The 17,769-nt window shown below is 49.4% G+C and overlaps 1 protein-coding gene across 7 annotated transcripts in view; it reads right to left on the bottom strand.

Moving 5' to 3' along the window:
• Positions 1–17,769, bottom strand: part of LOC144096738 (F-box DNA helicase 1-like) — a 289,125-nt gene that overhangs the window by 29,306 nt on the left and 242,050 nt on the right. For all 7 annotated transcript variants that reach the window (XR_013306837.1, XM_077629588.1, XM_077629586.1 and 4 more), the window contains one exon: positions 14,535–14,642. Coding sequence is in view for 6 of the 7 variants with exons in the window: in XM_077629588.1 (XP_077485714.1) it covers positions 14,535–14,642 (108 nt within the window). In the remaining variant the exon portion in view is untranslated. The remainder of the gene's footprint in view (positions 1–14,534; positions 14,643–17,769) is intronic.

Raw genomic sequence — 17,769 nt, 5'->3', positions numbered from 1 at the left:
CAACAGAAACTGCCTCCTCCATGTGCGTAGCTACAAAAGCAATTCTAACCATCTCAGACAACTCAATACCATTGATTCTAGCTCACAACAGCAGCAAATTTGTTCTAGCAATATAACTGAGTGCGCTTCTACTCAATCTGTCATTGGAACAGGGATTTCACCCTCATCATATCTGCATCTTCATAGTTGCAAAGTGACAGCATTTTTTTTTTGTATGAACTATCAAAGAATAGAATTCGTTGCAAAGTGATGTGGTGAGAAAAAGACTGCAGATTTGTTTTATAAAGCCTGGTATCGCCTGCAATAATGCCATATAGGCACTGCAGGTTTTCTCTGAATAAAGAATTTTTGCTTACAAAGTGCACACTGCCACATCCACGAAACTGTTTCTTTCAGAGCCTAGTGAAACGTTTAATTTTGCCCCTGCTGTTTAAGAGTGGCAAAAGCTTCCGCCACTGCTTTGCAGTATGGCAGATGTTTCTTTTGTCAAAACAATAAAAAAAATTACAACCGCATCTAAATAAGGCCTCTCTTTTAAAACATAGTCAAAAACCTGATCCCTGCATGTAAAGAAAATATTGCACAAAACAAACTCCCAGTAGTACAAATCTCGTATCAAGATGATAACAGTGCAGGAGACGAGGCAAAGAAGGTGACAGGTTTGTGCTGAACTAACAACCAGTGTTTTGATTAGAAAGCTACTAGAATTCTAATGCGCACCACCCAAGCGTCATAATGAACACCATCTCGAGACACGGCAAAAGGAGAACGCTCACAGCACAGAGTCCATAGCATACAAAGCAAACCACTTTTAATGATGACAAATATAATGATATATCTCTTATTACAATCAAATTCTTTAACGTAATTAATATTTGAGATCCCCGAAAGATGTATAATTTGGGTATCGATATAGCCATGGCAACGGTGTGGCATCACATCCACCGGAAGCCATCACGGCATAGTGAAAATCGTCACACAATGGTTGCCATTCGCCTCTCAGCACTTTAGTTGGCAAAGTGTCTTGTAATTTTTAGTGTAGCTGCACCCCATTCTAGTTTTCTGTGCATAACGTTTTGTCCTTTCTGGTGTGAGTGCTGAGCACACAAGACAAGTTAGCAGCACTGTGGCACCGCATGTTCGCGATTCCAGGTGGAGTCCGGCACGCGGGATGACTCGTGCGTGGTCATGCAGGCAGTTATCATCTATCAGCTCCCAGCGTAACAAACTACGTGTGCAAAATTATGCAAACATGAAGAAATTCTTTTGGCTGACCTTTTCTTTCTTTCTTCGAATTACCGACTGGCAAGTCAAGGCCACTGAAGATTTTCCATGGCCATCTTCAATATGAAAACTCTGCAAACTTCTTGGCCTTATCACTTTTTACACCTCCTTTAAACCTCACTGTGCAGCACTGCTCAAACCATTGACGAACATGCCTCAAGACAGGAAACCAAACTCTGCACAACTTGCATACTCTTCAGCCGCTCTAGATTTTTTCAAAGCTGCAAAACTATTCAGTGTTGCTCTCATGGCCCATCCTTGCCCTGATGCACCTCATGATCGATGCTTCTGTCACCACCGTTGGAGTCGCATTTCACCAGCTCGTGGATGGTGCCTGGAGTCCACTCTCCTTTTTCTCCAGGAAGTTCTCCACTGCTGAAGGCTGCTATCGTACTTTCAGTTACGAGCTCCTAACAATGCATATGTCTGTATGACATTTCAAGCACTTCCTTGAAGGTGGGCAGTTCCACGTTGTTACCGACAACAAACCACTCACTTTTGCCATCAAGTAAGGGAGCAGTAAATTTTCGCCACATGAAATTCGTCACCCTTCATATGTGGCAGAATTCATGACAGGCATCAGAATATGCACGACCTTTGCAACGCCCCAGCTGATGCATTGCCACGTCATGCTTCCCTTGCCTCTGTCACCTAGTCAGCCACCCTCGCCACAGCACAGCACAAAGATGTGAAAATCAAGGACCTTCTCAAGGTCCTCGGCTCAGCGGTTCTCCCTTCATGACCCATCCCCAGCATTTGCTTTGCGACACCACACCCTTTGGCCCCTCAGCGTTTCATTGCCTTGTTTTCGACGCTCTCCACGGTCTGTCCATCTCCTCATGCAATGTTACATCTGGCCTGGTATCAACAAAAACGTGCACATCTGGACCCATACCTGCCTGGCTTGTCAGCAGTCTAAAGCTCAGTGACACATGACACTTCCTTTCGGCTTCCCTCCACCATCAGCACGTTTCAACAAGTTCATGGTTATCTTTGCATAGTCACCCTTATCATACAAATGAATTGTCCTCTTCAAAATTTTATTTAAAAGCAGAGTTAAGGCTATATCGGCGTGAACTACTTTGTGACTGCTTATTCTAAGAAGAAACGTAACTGAGTTAACACTTTCAGGATGGCTGACATGTTAGTGCTCCTTTGTGCTATTCTTGTTGGTGTTGAGATAACTCAACAGAAGCCAAAGTTAAGACAGACTTCTAAGAAATTTTTTGTTTCTAATGTACCTGATGCTGCAACAGTGTTAGTACTGTATGTACTCTTGTAATGAACCCACTTTTGTCATTAAGAATTTCCTTTTTTTTTTTAAGCGCCAGCGTTTCTTAGTTTTGCGCCGTCCGCAGCGTAGACCTTGCTAGCATACCAAGATGCCACGCACTAGAGCACTGCAGGGTCCACATTCTGAAGTCAGAGCCCAGCATGATCCAAAAACTCAAAGCCCGAGCCTGGGCCAGGCCCGTGGCTTCAAGCCCCTGCTCAGCCGAGGAACGCTACATTATCCCTTTACTGAGCCCGGGCCAAGCCTGCCAGACTAAACGTGAGGCTTGGCCTAGCCCCGGATTGGGCCCGCTTCCATTCTCACAGCAGACCCCAAGTGCACTAAACCAATACGCTCTTCCCCGGTGGCCCTCAAACATTAATATTGTGAGCACTTTATGCGCTTTCGTCGTCGTCGCCTCTCTGGCTGCGACTTCATCCTCTTTTCATGCACTGTACATTCCCATCGTCATCGCTTGGTGCTGTTCGCTGGGAGCACGTCTTTGCCAGCGCTGGAATAAACATCTCCCTTGAAGTCTTCCCTTACATGTGGTGGAGGTGCTCCTTGGATCCCTCGTATCCTCTTTCCCCGCTTCTCGCTGGAGCTGCGTTCCGGTCGTCACTTGTGTACTCTTGCCGTCATGCCTCAAGAGGAGAACGCCGACGGCCCGGGTTCCTCCCGCTCGCCCTCTCCTGCCCCCGCAACTTGGACCGTGAGCAGCCGTCAACGCGACCCCCAGATGTCTGCCGGCCTCCGCGGCGACGACGTGGATGACTGGCTTGACCACTACAACTGCGTGAGTTCGTTCAACCGCTGGGACGATTCCCTTAAACTCCTGAATGTGTCCTTTTATTTAACTGACGTTGCACGGACATGGTTCTTAAATCATGAGACGGATATTCCCGACTGGACAAGTTTCAAGCAGCAGTTGTGACAGATTTTTGGCTCTCCGGCTGTTCGATCTGAAGTCGCTAAGAAGAAGCTTGCTGACCGCATCCAGCGCCCTGCCGAGTCGTACACTTCCTATATTGAGGATGTACTTGCTCCTCAAGTGCCATTTCGCCAGGAAGAAAATCACAATTTCAGGCCACCTCGTCAGCCGGGACGGCATTCGACCAGACCCTGACAAGCTTGCCGCTGTCCTGAACTTTGCCCGTCCCCAGTACACTAAAGAGCTGCGTAGTTTCCTTGGTCTGTCCTCTTATTTTCGGCACTTTATACGAAATCTGCGACCATTGCCGCGCCATTGCATCAGTTGCTCACTGCTCACAGTGCTTTCGTTTGGACTGAGCAATGCGAAAGTGCTTTTCAAGCCTTAAAGCAAGCTCTCACCTCCGACCCTGTCCTTGGCCATTGCGACGATGCTGCTCCAACCATTCTACACACTGACGCTAGCGGCCATGGCCTTGGTGCTGTTCTTCTGCAGGGTGATACTACTTCTTGCAAAAGAGTTATTGCGTTCGCCAGCCGCACTCTGACACCTGCCGAACGTATCTACACTATCACTGAGCAGGAATGTCTTGCCATCGTTTGGGCAGTGCATAAATTTCGCCCCTACCTTTACGGTCGCCACTTCACGGTCGTCACAGACCATCACGCTTTATGCTGGTTGTCTAACCTGAAAAACTTGACTAGCCGCCTTGGCCGCTGGGTTCTTCGTCTCCAAGAATACCGTTTTGACGTCACCTACAAGTCCGGTCGAACACACCGAGACGCCGATGCTCTTTCTCGTTGCCCTCTTCTGGACTCTTCGTGTCTGTCTTCAACTCCACCTTCCACATCTCACAGCGCCTCCTCATCGTCGCCAGCTCTTCAGCACCTCGCCGCACTCCCCTGCGTCGCATCTGACGATTTAAACAACCTTGCATCGAACCAACGCAACGATGAGTATTGCCGTTCCCTAATTGACCATCTCACGGGAGCTGCCTACCCTCCTACCGCTCGGTTGCGTCAGCAGCTTCACCAGTTCAAACTCGAAGATGATGTGCTCTGCCGCTACGTTTATTGCCCTGATGGCACCCGCTGGGTTCCCGTGGTGCCACGTACACTTCGCTCTCATATTTTGGAGGCCCTCCATGATGACGCGACAGCCGGTCGTATGACCGCGTCAAGAGCCGTTTCTTCTGGCCTGGCCTTTCCTCCAGCGTCGCTAAATACGTCGCATCTTGCCCGCTCTGCCTACCTTTACGGTCGCCACTTCACGGTCGTCACAGACCATCAGGCTTTATGCTGGTTGTCTAGCCTGAAAAACTTGACTAGCCGCCTTGGCCGCTGGGTTCTTCGTCTCCAAGAATACCGTTTTGACGTCACCTACAAGTCCGGTCGAACACACGAAGACGCCGATGCTCATTCTCGTTGCCCTCTTCTGGACTCTTCGTTTCTGTCTTCAACTCCACCTTCCACATCTCACAGCGCCTCCTCATCGTCGCCAGCTCTTCAGCACCTCGCCGCACTCCCCTGCATCGCATCTGACGATTTAAACAACCTTGCATCGAACCAACGCAACGATGCGTATTGCTGTTCCTTAATTGACCATCTCACGAGAGCTGCCTACCCTCCTACCGCTCGGTTGCGTCAGCAGCTTCACCAGTTCAAACTCGAAGATGATGTGCCCTGCCGCTACGTTTATTGCCCTGATGGCACCCGCTGGGTTCCCGTGGTGCCACGTACACTTCGCTCTCGTATTTTGGAGGCCCTCCATGATGACGCGACAGCCGGTCGTATGACCGTGTCAAGAGCCGTTTCTTCTGGCCTGGCCTTTCCTCCAGCGTCGCTAAATACGTCGCATCTTGCCCGCTCTGCCAGCGCCGAAAACGGGCGACTTCACCTGCCGCTGGACATCTGCAGCCTGTACCATGCCCCGCCACGCCGTTCGCCGTCGTTGGCATCAACTTGTATGGCCCGCTTCCTTGCACTACACAAGGTAATCGATGGATAGTCACTGCCATCGACCATCTCACACGCTGCGCCGAGACCGCAGCCTTTCCTGATGGCTCGGCGCCCGAAGTTGCCTCCTTCTTTCTCCAATCCATTGTGCTCCGCCATGGCACCCCTCAGGTGCTTCTCAGTGACCGCGGCCGGACGTTCCTTTCGACCGTTGTTGCCGAAGTTCTGCAAGCTTCTTCTACACCTCACAAGATGACGTCCAGCTACCATCCCCAGACCAATGGTCTTACAGAGCGGTTCCATCGCACCCTCTCAGATATGATTGCTATGTACGTCGAACCTGACCACCAGAATTGGGACGCAGTCCTTCCTTTCGTCACTTTTGCCTACAATTCCGCGTTGCAACGAACCACTGGTTACTCCCCGTTTTTCCTCTTGTACGGCCGTTCTCCCACTACCCTTCTCGACGCCTCTTTCTTCTCGGCGCCTGCGAGCTTCTCAGCGTCTCTCCCCGAACAATTTCTCTCCCGCGTGGCCCGATGCCGCCACCTTGCTCGCCTGAACACTCACGCCTGCCAGGAGGATCGCAAGAGTCACTACGACATGACGCACCGCATTGTGTTGTTCAACCCTGGAGACGAAGTCTTGCTTTCTACCCCTCTGCGGACGCCTGGTCTTTGTGACAAGTTTCTGCCTCGTTTCATTGGTCCCTACTTGGTGCTCAACCAAACTTCACCAGTGAACTACCGCGTCATCCCTGTTGATCCTCCCCCGGACCGCCGTTACCGCGGGACTGAAATTGTTCACGTTTCCCGCCTGAAGCCTTTCATTTCGCGCTTTGCATCAGACTAATCGCGGCCAGGCTGGCCGCTTCTGACCGCGCGGGTAGTTAGTGTGAGCACTTTATGAGCTTTCGTCGTCGTCGCCTCTCTGGCTGTGACTTCATCCTCTTTTCATGCACTGTACATTCCCATCGTCAACGCTTGGTGCTGTTCGCTGGGAGCACGTCTTTGCCAGCGGGCTGGAATAAACGTCTCCCTTGAAGTCTTCCCTTACAATATTACCCAGTGAACACATACACAAATTTTATAAATGGCTACAAATAAAAGCTTTAAAGAGGGCCAGGTAACCTCAGCAGCTTTCCTTGGCTGCGGAAGGATATCGAGGCTCCCAACCAATCAAAATAAAAGCCTCAGCTTTCTTCTCAGGCATGAGAAAGTGGCTGAGGTGTACTAAAATTCAAACAAACCAGTGGGTAAAAAATTTAGTCTCTTGAGAAATCCCGTTTTGTTAGGAAAGCTAAAAACACATGATATATCAACAACTGCATCATCTTCTAAAAGCAGTGCGGGGTGAAAAGGAATGAATTTATTATAAAATTCAGTAAAATACATTTTTCTTTATTTCCTTACCACGAGCTTTAGCAGCACACACATCTGCTCTCTCATTGCCTTTTATTCCCACGTGACTAGGGACCCAGCACAGTTTTATATTTTGTCCTTGAGCTGTGGCAGTTACTATGTTGTATATGATGTCATCAAGCAGAGGGGAGCTTGCATATTTAGAATGGAGAGCTCTAAGTACACTTAAGGGGTCTGTGTAAATAATAGCATTTTTGAGGTTCTCACTTAGTATTTTTACTATGGCCATACATACTGCGTAGCACTCCGCAGTGAAGATGGAGGAACACTGTGGTAGTCTTACTATTTGCTCTGAATTCCCTCACACCACTGCGCTTCCTACGCAACTATCTGTTTTTGATCCATCAGTATAAAATTCTGTAAAACTACTGTATTTTTCTTCAAGGGCACGGAATTCTTGTATTATATGTTGCTGTGGGGTTTGCTTTTTACGGAAATGTGCAAGAGTGAGGTCACGGATTGCAGGAAAATTGAACCATGGAGGCAGTGGACCACGTCTTCGAGCAACGCCAGGTAATGCATCCATTACGCCGAGGTTTTTGCACATATCTTCAAAACGCAGAAAAAGTGGCATTATAGCTAATGGTTTGTTGTTAAATAGTGTTCTAGATGGGCACTTTGTGACTATTTGGTGACAGATATGTTTAGGTAGTGAACAGATTTTCAAAACGTTCGAGCATGTGAGCATGGTTCTTCTCTCTATAAGTGATGGTTCGTTGGTCTCCACATAAAGACTGTTTATCGGTGACGTCCTGTATGCACCAGTGGAAAGACGCAAGCCTAAATTGTGTACTGGGTCTAGCCACTTAAGGTACGATTGCCTCAATGATCCATAAACTAATGTAGAACGTACTACAGAGCGATGAATCTGTAAAAGACAAGTCCTATCGGAACCCCTATGTTTTTGTGAAAGTACTTTTAGTTTATTCAGAGATTTAGAAGCTTTCTTTTTATGTATGTTTATGTGTGGTAGGAATGTGAGCTTTTTGTCATAAGTTATTCCTAGAAATTTGTGCTCATCTTTAATTGGTAGTGCGACTTCATTTAAATACAGAGAGGGATCAGTGTGCAGTCCTCTTCTAAGCGAAAAAAGAACAGCTACTGACTTTTGCGTAGAAGACTTGAAACCGCTTTTGTCTGCCCATGTTGTTAGTTTATTTACTGTCATCTGTATTTGCCTCTCACACAATGTAACGCTAGAGGATGTGCAAGCAATCTGGAGATCGTCGACGTAGACAGAATACATGATAGACTTTGAAATTATTTTTGCTAGGGAATTCATTTTTACTATAAAAAGCGTGGTGCTTAAAATGCACCACTGAGGCACGCCGTCCTCTTGAATGAAATTCTTAGAAAGAGTGGCACCCAGGCGTACTTGAAATGAACGGTTGGTCAAAAAGTCACTCAAGCATTTTAGCATTCTACCACAGATTCCGAGGTCTCCAAGGTCCCGCAGTATGCCAAACCTCCATGTGGTGTCATAGGCTTTTTTTAAATTGAAAAAGACCACAAGGCAGTGTTGCTTGTGTATAAATGCTTCTCGGACTATGTTCTCTAGGCGGACTAGATGGTTGGTCTGAGAGCACGCCTTTTTAAACCCACACTGATGGATGTCAAGAATATCACGGGATTGTAATATAAACATTAATCTAATGTTAAGGACGCTTTCAAAGGATTTGGCAAGAACACTTGTTAAAGCTATAGGCCTGTAATTGCCAGGGAAGGTAGGTACTTTTCCCGGCTTCAACAACGGTACAATAATGGCTTTTTTCCTTGCCTCTGGTATCTCTCCTGATAACCATATTTTGTTCAAAAATTTCAGAACCGAGTCTACATCGTGTTCGGACAGGTGGGCAAGCATTTCGTAATGGACTTCATCTGGTCCTGGTGCAGTCTGTTACCGGATGAAAATACACTGTTAATTTCTTGTAGTGTAAATGGGCTATTATATGCTTCGTGAGCACTGCCCTTTATCGGCAGTTTTTCTTTTTCGGCTGTGTTATAATATATGTTAAAAATGATTCTGTATAGTTAGAGGAACTAGATACAGTGGAAAAATGTTCACCTAATATGTCTGCTTGTTCTTTTATATTTGTCTGCACAGCAGGGGCTGTCAGAAGAGGAACTGTGAATGGAGAGTAGCGACCATCTTTTTTGTGTACTGCCTCTCACATATTTTTCGAAGAGACTTGGCTGTTTATCGAGGAAATGAAATGCTGCCAGGATGATTTTTCGGCGTTTCGACGTATGTATCGTGCTTTTGCCCTTGCTTTTTTTAAAGTTTATAAGGTTCTCCTGTGTGGGGTATCGGCGAAATATACCCCAAGTTTTATTTTGTTGTTTTTTTTCTTCTTTGCAATCTCGTGTCCACCACATTTTATGGTTGCGTTGTACTATTCCTGAAGATTGGGGGATAGCCAAGTGTGCGGCAGCAAGAATGCAATTTGTGAACTTTTCATTTATTTCATTAACAATAAGATTTTCTAACGTAATATTTTCTAACGTGGCTGCTGTTCTAAAAAGCTGCCAGTCTGCTAAACTGAGCTTCCAACACCGTGGTTTTGTCTGGGTGACTGATGGTGGGGATGACAGGCAGATTTCAACAGGGAGATGATCGCTTCCGTATGGGTTGTCTAAGACATTCCATTTAAAATCGCTAAAAGCTAATGGAGAGCTAAAACAAAAATCTAAAACACTCATTTTTCTTGAACTAGGGGAGCAATAAGTAGGTTTACCTGTGTTCAATAAACAAATATTGTTGGATAGTATAAAATCCTCATTAACCTGACCTCTGCTATCGGTTTACTCACTGCCCCAGAAACAAGAGTGTGCATCAAAATCGCCAACTATCAAGTATGGCTCCGGTAACTGTTGTAAAAGGTTCTCTAATTCATGCTGTCTTACTTCGAGATGTGGTTGAAGATATTGCCAGGTGGCACTAAAGCAAAAAAAAGACGTTGACGCTGCTGGCGCGCGGATTGAAGGAAGTTGAAGTTCGCCGTTTCTCCCACCGAAGGACGTCCTGCCGAGTCCTCTCTTGCCGGGTCCCTGTCTTGTGGCCAACACCGTGACAAGTCTGGTGGAGGTGGGATCGATCTCATGTTCCGTACTCCAACGGTTAGCCGGCGCTCCAGTCCTATACCCGTCGAGACACCCGTCCACCGTACTCGCCGCCGGATTCGAGGCTTACCACCAGAGCATGAACCATTGGGCATGTCCTCGGAGCAACTTGGCGCTGCCTCAATGCCTGGCGCGACCACTCCAATGCCTGGGGCGCCCACACCCTACTTCACGCTCCAGAACCCCCGCATCCCGAAGTCCTTCCACGGTGATATCTTTGAGGACGTGGAAGACTGGTTGCAGCACTACGAGCGAGTTGCCGTATTCAACCAGTGGGACGATGCTGCCCACCTCAGAAACGTCTACTTCAGTCTAGACGACGGCGCTCGGACCTGGTTTGAGAACCGTGAAGATCAATTGCTCTCTTGGAGTGAGTTCCGACGTCGTCTCCTTGAAACATACGGCAGCTCGGATCGTCGTGAACGGGCAGAACGTGCTTTGCAATCTCGCGTTCTGCTTCCAAATGAAAACGTTGCAGCGTATGTAGAGGACATGACGCGCCTCTTCAGGCACGTGGACCCTGCAATGCCCGAGGGCAAGAAGGTACGCCATCTCATGCGTGGTGTCAAGGAGCAACTTCATGCTGGCCTTGTCCGCAGCCCTCCGAAGACTGTCTCCGAGTTTCTCACTGAGTCCTCCACGATTGAAAGGGTTCTTCAGCAAAAAGCGTCCGCGTACGATCGACTTGTGTCCGGCGAGTTACCATTCCACGGCACCGACGCCTCCCCGCTACGCGATCTGATACGTTCGATTGTGCGTGACGAACTCCGCCAGCTGTACGGGGCCCCTCCCACAGCTCCAAGCTCCATAGCGACCTTTGTCCACGAAGAGGTGCAGCAAGCCCTCCAGCCTTCCTTTTGCCGTTGAGGCTCGTCCATCTCCTCCTCCTCCTGTCTGGCCTGACCGTCGTCTCACCTACGCCGAAGCCCTGCGGTGCCCTGCTCCGGCTTCGGCGTTCTTCGTTCCGACTCCTGCTGAAGTGACGGGGCCGCCGGCACCCGTGCTGCAGTACGTGGAAGCCCCCCGACCATCCGCGCGCAAAGCCGACGTGTGGCGCACATCCGACCGACGCCCCTTATGCTTTCACTGCGGCGAACCAGGTCACCTGTATCGGCACTGCCCCTACCGCCGTCTGGGCCTCGAAGGCTTTCCCGCCGATTCTCCTCAACCCCGCTATGGCGAACGACCCCAGGTCATCGCGGATTTCCTTGAGGACCAACGTTGGCTTCAGTCTCGTCGCCAGCAGGCCCGATCTCCATCCCCCAGGGGTCGTCCTTCACCATCTACCGCGAGTTTTTCCCGGGCGGCACAAGGCCGCTCGCCCAGCCCATGCCGGGAAAACTGCAGCCAGCGACCTTAGGGGGTGGGCTCGCTGGACATCGTTGTGCGTGCGACCCCCCATCGACGCGGACACGACATGCCGACGCCTTGACGGTTCCGAAGTCCGCGGTCACCGTTTACTCCGACAGCGACGCTTCCTCGACACAACGACGCTTCGACGGTTTTCGAGGTCCGCAGTACCTGCTCGCTTCGACACACTGACGCTGACACATGATGGCGCCTCGACGATTACGACGCCTGCGATCTCCGGTCCCTCCGACGCACTGACGCCATTAGAAAGCACACACCTCGCCGACGAATTCCTGGTGCCAAAGCCTGCAGACAACGAAGCCTGTGCCCTATCATCCCCTCCGGAGCCTCCAACTCGCGAGCGGCTTTCCTTAGACATACCTATGATACTGGATGGTCACCACGTTCGAGCGTTATTAGATACTGGTGCTGATTATTCGATTCTAAGCAGCCAGATCGCCACTATTCTCAAAAAGGTTCTCACGTAATGGGTTGACTGCGAATCATTACGGTTGACTGCGAATCATTTCAGGACGGTGACGCCAACGCCAAAAACAAACTTTCGTTACTGCTTACACAAGGCGTGTGCGTGGCCCGCAGTCTGATCCATCTTAATAGTGGAGAGTCACAGGTACTTGCTATCAATTTTACGCACGAGCATCGGCATCTTTTTCGCGGCACTTCCATAGCCTTTGTCGAACGCATCTCTGATGTTTCCGAGTGCTTCTCCTCAGAACTAGTGCAGCCTCCTTTCTCCCTCGAGAGCCTCGATGTCAACTCCGAGCTGTCAACCAGCCAGCGGGAACAGCTGTGTGCACTGTTGCTCGAATTCAGAGAGTGTTTCGCCTCCTCGTCGAAAGTGCGTCAAACTACCATAGCCAAGCACCACATCGTCAACCCAATTCGTCAACACCCCTATCGTGTATCGTCTACAGAGCGCGAAGTCATTAAGTCCCAAGTTAAGGAGATGCTCGAAGATGACGTTATCCAGCCTTCCAACAGCCCATTGTCCTCACCGGTCGTCCTCGTTAAGAAGAAAGACGACACTGCATTTTTGCGTCGACTACCGGAAGCTGAACGCAGTCACGAAGAAGGACGTTTACCCATTGCCACGTATTGACGACTCTCTCGACCGCCCTCGGCGCACTCGGTATTTTTCGTCCATCGACCTAAATACTGGCTACTGGCAAATTGAGGTCGATAAACGGGATCGTAAGAAAACAGCCTTTGTCACTCCAGACAGTCTTTATGAATTTAAGGTTCTACCTTTCGGTCTTTGTTCTGCGCCTGCCACCTTTCAGCAGATGATGGACACTGTCCTTGCCGGTCTTAAATGGCAGTGTTGCTTAGTCTATCTCGACGACGTGGTGGTTGTCGCCGACTCGTTTAGTCAACATCTTAAATGCCTGCGGACAGTCCTCGAAGCCCTTCGTTCAGCTAACCTCACACTGAAGCCCCAGAAATGCCATTTCGGTTACCAGGAGCTGAAATTTCTCGGCCATGTCGTCAGCACCGCCGAACCGCTGACTCGCCTCACCTGCGACGCCACACGTTTTGTTTGGTCCCGCGAGCAAGACGTGGCTTTCGCCGAGCTCTGCCTGCGTCTTCAAACGCCGCCCGTTCTAGGCCATTTTGATGAGAAGGGTGACACTGAAATACACACCGACACCAGCAACATCGGCCTCGGCGCGGTTCTCGTGCAGCGCCAGGGTGGCTTGAACGAGTCATCGCTTATGCAAGCCGCGCTCTGTCACGTGCAGACGTTAACTATTCCACGACAGAAAAAGAATGCCTCGCCATTATTTGGGCCGCTGCGAAATTTCGCCCTTATCAAATTTCGCCTTTCAAAGTGGTCACTGATCATCACTACTTGTGTTGGTTGGCCAACCTGCGTGATCCGTCTGGACGCCTGGTGCGATGGAGCCTTCGCCTGCAGGAGTTTGACATCATCATTGTCTATAAGTCCGGACATAAGCATGAAGACGCCGACACCCTCTCTCGTGTGACTGTCGAACTCACTACACCCGACACGGACGATGACATCAGTTTCCTTGGGGTGATCCATTCTTCTGATTTGTCAACTCAGTAGCGCGCCAATCCAGTGTTACCACCCCTCATTGATTATCTGGAAGGTCAGTCGGCCACCGTACCTAAATGTTTTTCTCGACACCTGTCGTCGTTTTCCCTGCAACGAGGCGTGCTCTATAAGAACCCTGGTTCCAGTTCGCGAGCGTACCTCCTCGTCGTGTCGACAACACTTCAAGAGGAAATACTTTCTGCATGCCACGACGAACCAACCTCTGGCCATTTGGGATACTCTCGCACGCTTTCCAGAATACGCCAGCTGTTCTACTGGCCCAAACTTGCCACTGTTATTAAACGCTATGTGCAGTGCTGTCGGCAATGTCAGCGCCGTAAGGCCCCGGCCGCCAAGCCTCCGGGGTTCCTCCAACCTATTGCACCACCACGTGCCCCTTTCGATCAACATCAGTGGGCGCCAAAATGCCGAACCACATGAATAATTTTCAAGCAGCAAATCGCACTGAAGTGTCGCCATGAACCAGCCCAAAGAAATAGTCGTTTCATAGAAAAGAAAGTCGTTGCATGTACACACACAGACGATTTACAAATATGCACTGAAATGCTGCTTCTAAGGCTTGGCTTGAGCGCTTAGGTTTACAATCACGACAACATGAACAGTTCCTCACCTCGTCCTTTCAAGAAAGAACCACCATCGTCTCATTTAGAGACTACTGTCATATAGTCTTTGCTTCTCCGACCTACATATGGGCACTGCCATATTGCTGCACTACAGCTGCACTTCCACTTGAGAGAGTGCAAGCCAGCCATGCACTAGGCTGGCACTTTTGCAAAACGAAGACGGAAGTGCCGCTGGCACGCGCTGCACTGGCAAAACGAATGAGAAAGTGCTGCACTCCTTGAACTGGTGCAGAATGTGCAGCCAAATCGAAGAGACCTATAACCATCTTGCGAGTTTTTTTCAACCTCACGTAAAAAACGCGCATCTGACCACTAGTTCAGCATGTTCACTCTATCTTGTTGCAATTCCTTGGATCACAAAATGGTCGAATCGTGTCGTCATCCAGCAAACTATGAACACGGCTGCTGATAATGGGTGCATGGATGGAGAGACATGCAGGGGTTCTGTCTTCAGCTCAATGCAAAGCTCTCAGCCACACCTGGAGTGGTGCGAGGTGCCTCGCTGCTGACCATGCAGAAGTCATCGGCCAGGAACACCGTGTCAAACTCGAGCCCCTTGGCCTTGTGCACCGTCGAGAACACCACGTCTGCACACACGCGGAACACACTGTTAGTAGCTAGAACGCACAAACTCTACGAGGCAGTCGTGGTTCCTCACAAAGGTCCACAAGATAGTGTCCTTGGAGAATAGCGACTGCAAGCAGCCTGAAAACACTTGCCTGTATGGCACGACGCAGCACAGAAACACAGAAGGATCATTCCGTCAACATCTTGTGGCCAAGATATTTCGCTTGTCGTAATACCAGAAATTTCAGTCACTAAAAATTTATTCAGACAGCAAGTCACAAGAAATTCACATTAAGAATAAAAAACTCCCCAGACTCTAGAAGCTTTCTTCAGCATAAGCAGGGTTACAACAAGTTGCACACAGAGTTGTGCCAGTCGGCAAAGGTTCAATCCATTAATGCTGTGCACACATCATTATCATCATCATCAGCCTGACCATTCTGACTGCAGACAAAGGTCTCTTTCATATCTCTCCAATTAACCCTGTCCTTTGTCAGCTGCGGCCACCGCATACCCGCAAACTCCTTAACCTCATCTGCCCACCTAACATTCTGCCCCCCCTCCTACGCTTGCCTTCTGTTGAATCCCCTCTGTTACCTTTAAGGACCATCTCTTATCTTGCCTTCACATTACACGCCCTGACAAAGCCCGTTTCTTCCTCTTGACTTAACTAGGGACCGTATTCCGAGTTTGCGTCATAATAAAAAGCATCATAATCTGCCGCAGCGGTCACACCTGGTTGGGCGAAACACCGGAAGCAGATGTCGGTTCGGTTGTGACTGTGAGCGGTGGCAGGATGTCACTGCGTTGCAGTTGCCGCAGCGAAGCATCCAGCAGCGTTATCGCTCTTTGCCGAGAAATAGAGTGTGACCAACGCACCAGAAAAAAAATTCACCCACATGCTTTGTTGCGCATCGGATTCCACTGTAAAGGGGTGATATCAAAGCTGCTTTATTTGCCCAATGAATTTCAACAAACAGAAACAATAGTTCTGATACTCTTTTCTGCATCGTAAAGGGCGGAGGTACCAACGCTGGCTGGTACAGCCGTCGATCGATGATGGTAAATAATAGGCAGCTAGCTTGTTTGCATAACACGGCGTTTTACATTTATCTTGAAGGTAAAAGGGAACGGAGAGGAAAATTTGTGGCAGGAGCTCACTCACTGCACAATGCGCGCTCTGTGCCGTGCTGAATCAAGACACCATGACGACCTGCCACCTGCAACATTGCTGAACGTAAGTTGGTGCTGACGGGTGGTCTGGCGGGTGCGATTTATATCACTTTTCGGTACAACATCCCTTTTGCCTGCACGCAAACACGATTACACTTGCCGGTCATGTTTCCACCACTAGAATACATATTGTCGAGACTCGGCAGAAAACCGAGGAAAGCTTAAAGATAAAAACGGCTTACTGGTCAACCAGCAAAAGTCCCTGCGCGTTTCAGCTTCTTTCTCTTCCAGCCTCGCGCTCGTAGACCCAGTCGTCATCTTTGGTGTCTTCTTGCATGCGTCATTTGCTCCCATCCTTGGAAGCATCGTCTCGATGGTAACAAAAGGAAGTAGGAGGTCAAGATCGGTCCGAGTAGTGCGGCTTCATATGTACAATATGGACGACGTCGACTTGTTGCTGGCGTCGCTTGGATGTCGATAACCCGCCTGTCGATAACCTCATACGTCATGTCGGTTAAATGTCTCAGCACAACATAGGGCCCAAAGTATCGCCATAATAATTTTTCAGAGAGTCCATGGCGGCGAATAGGCGTCCAGACCCACACTTTGTCGCCAGGTTCATACATTACATATCTGTGGCGAAGATTGTAGCGTCATGCATCATACTCCTGCTGAGTTCTGATGCGCACTTGTGCTAGTTGGCGAGCTTCCTCTGCTCGCTGTGCAAATTCTTCGGCGTCCTGACCGACATTGTCGCCATCGGCATTCGGGAGCAACATGGCATCCGGCATAGTTGTCACTGGTCGCCCATGAAGAAGGCTGAAAGGCAACATGCGTGTGGTGCCTTGTCGTGCCGTATTGTAGGCGAACGTGACGTAGAGAAGAATTTCGTCCCAATTCTTGCGGTCCGTGGTGACGTACATACAGAGTATGTCTGCGATGGTCTTATTGAGGCGTTCCGTCAATCCATTGGTTTGAGGGTGATAGGCCGTCGTTTTACGATGACTGGTACCGCTGAGGTGGAGAACGGTTTCCAAAAGCTCGGCCGTAAAGGCAGCTCCTCGGTCAGTTATAATGAGTGCCGGAGCGCCATGCCTGAGGACAATGCTCTCAACAAAAGAACCGAGCTGCTTCGGCAGTGGTACCCCTGGGCAGAGCCTTTGTCTCCACGTAGCGAGTTAGATAATTGGTGGCGACAATTATCCATTTATTCCCGGCAGTAGATGTCGGAAATGGTCCCAGGAGGTCCAGGCCAATTTGCTTGAGAGGTGTCTTTGGCACTTGAAGAGGGTGGAGTAGGTCAGCTGGTTTTTCAGAGGGTGATTTATGATGTTGACAGTCTGCCAGTCTACGCACGCCCGTACATACAGCTTCACTGTCGCCGACACTTTCGGCCAGCAGTATACGTGCTGTACTCTAGCCAACGTGCGGGTGTAGCCTAGGTGGACGGCGGTTGGCTCGTCGTGGCAGGCTTGCAAGTCTTCCGTGCGGAGACCGGTTGGGATGACGAGTAGATGACCGTTCCCCCAGGACGGAAGTGCTTCTTGTAAATTACGTCGTTGTGAAGAAAAAATGAAAAGAGGCTGCGTGCGAAAATCCTAGACAGAGCTGTAGTTCGCTTCTCCAAGAAATCAATAAGAGGGAGAAATTCCTGATCCTCCCTCTGCTGTTGGGGGAAAGAGTTACGTCTTCTATGACTTCTAAAAAAGCGGTGTTGTCATCAGTCATGGTGGAAGGTTCGACCGGTGCTCGTGAAAAGCAGTCGGCATCCACAAGCTTCTTTCCGGATTTGCAAATAACCGTCATGTCAAACTCTTGTAACCGAAGGCTCCAACGCGCGAGTCTCCCTGAAGGGTCCTTTAAGTTTGTCAGCCAGCAGAGAGACTGATGGTCGCTAACGACTTGAAAGGGGTGAGCGTACAAGTAAGGATGGAATTTCATAACCACCCATATCACTGCAAGGCATTCTTTTTC

This window comes from Amblyomma americanum, chromosome 7 (genome assembly GCF_052857255.1).
Source record: "Amblyomma americanum isolate KBUSLIRL-KWMA chromosome 7, ASM5285725v1, whole genome shotgun sequence".
NCBI classification, from domain to species: Eukaryota; Metazoa; Arthropoda; class Arachnida; order Ixodida; family Ixodidae; genus Amblyomma; species Amblyomma americanum.
The sequence above is the reverse complement of the archived record's forward strand: the minus strand, read 5'-3'. Positions and strand labels throughout refer to the sequence as shown.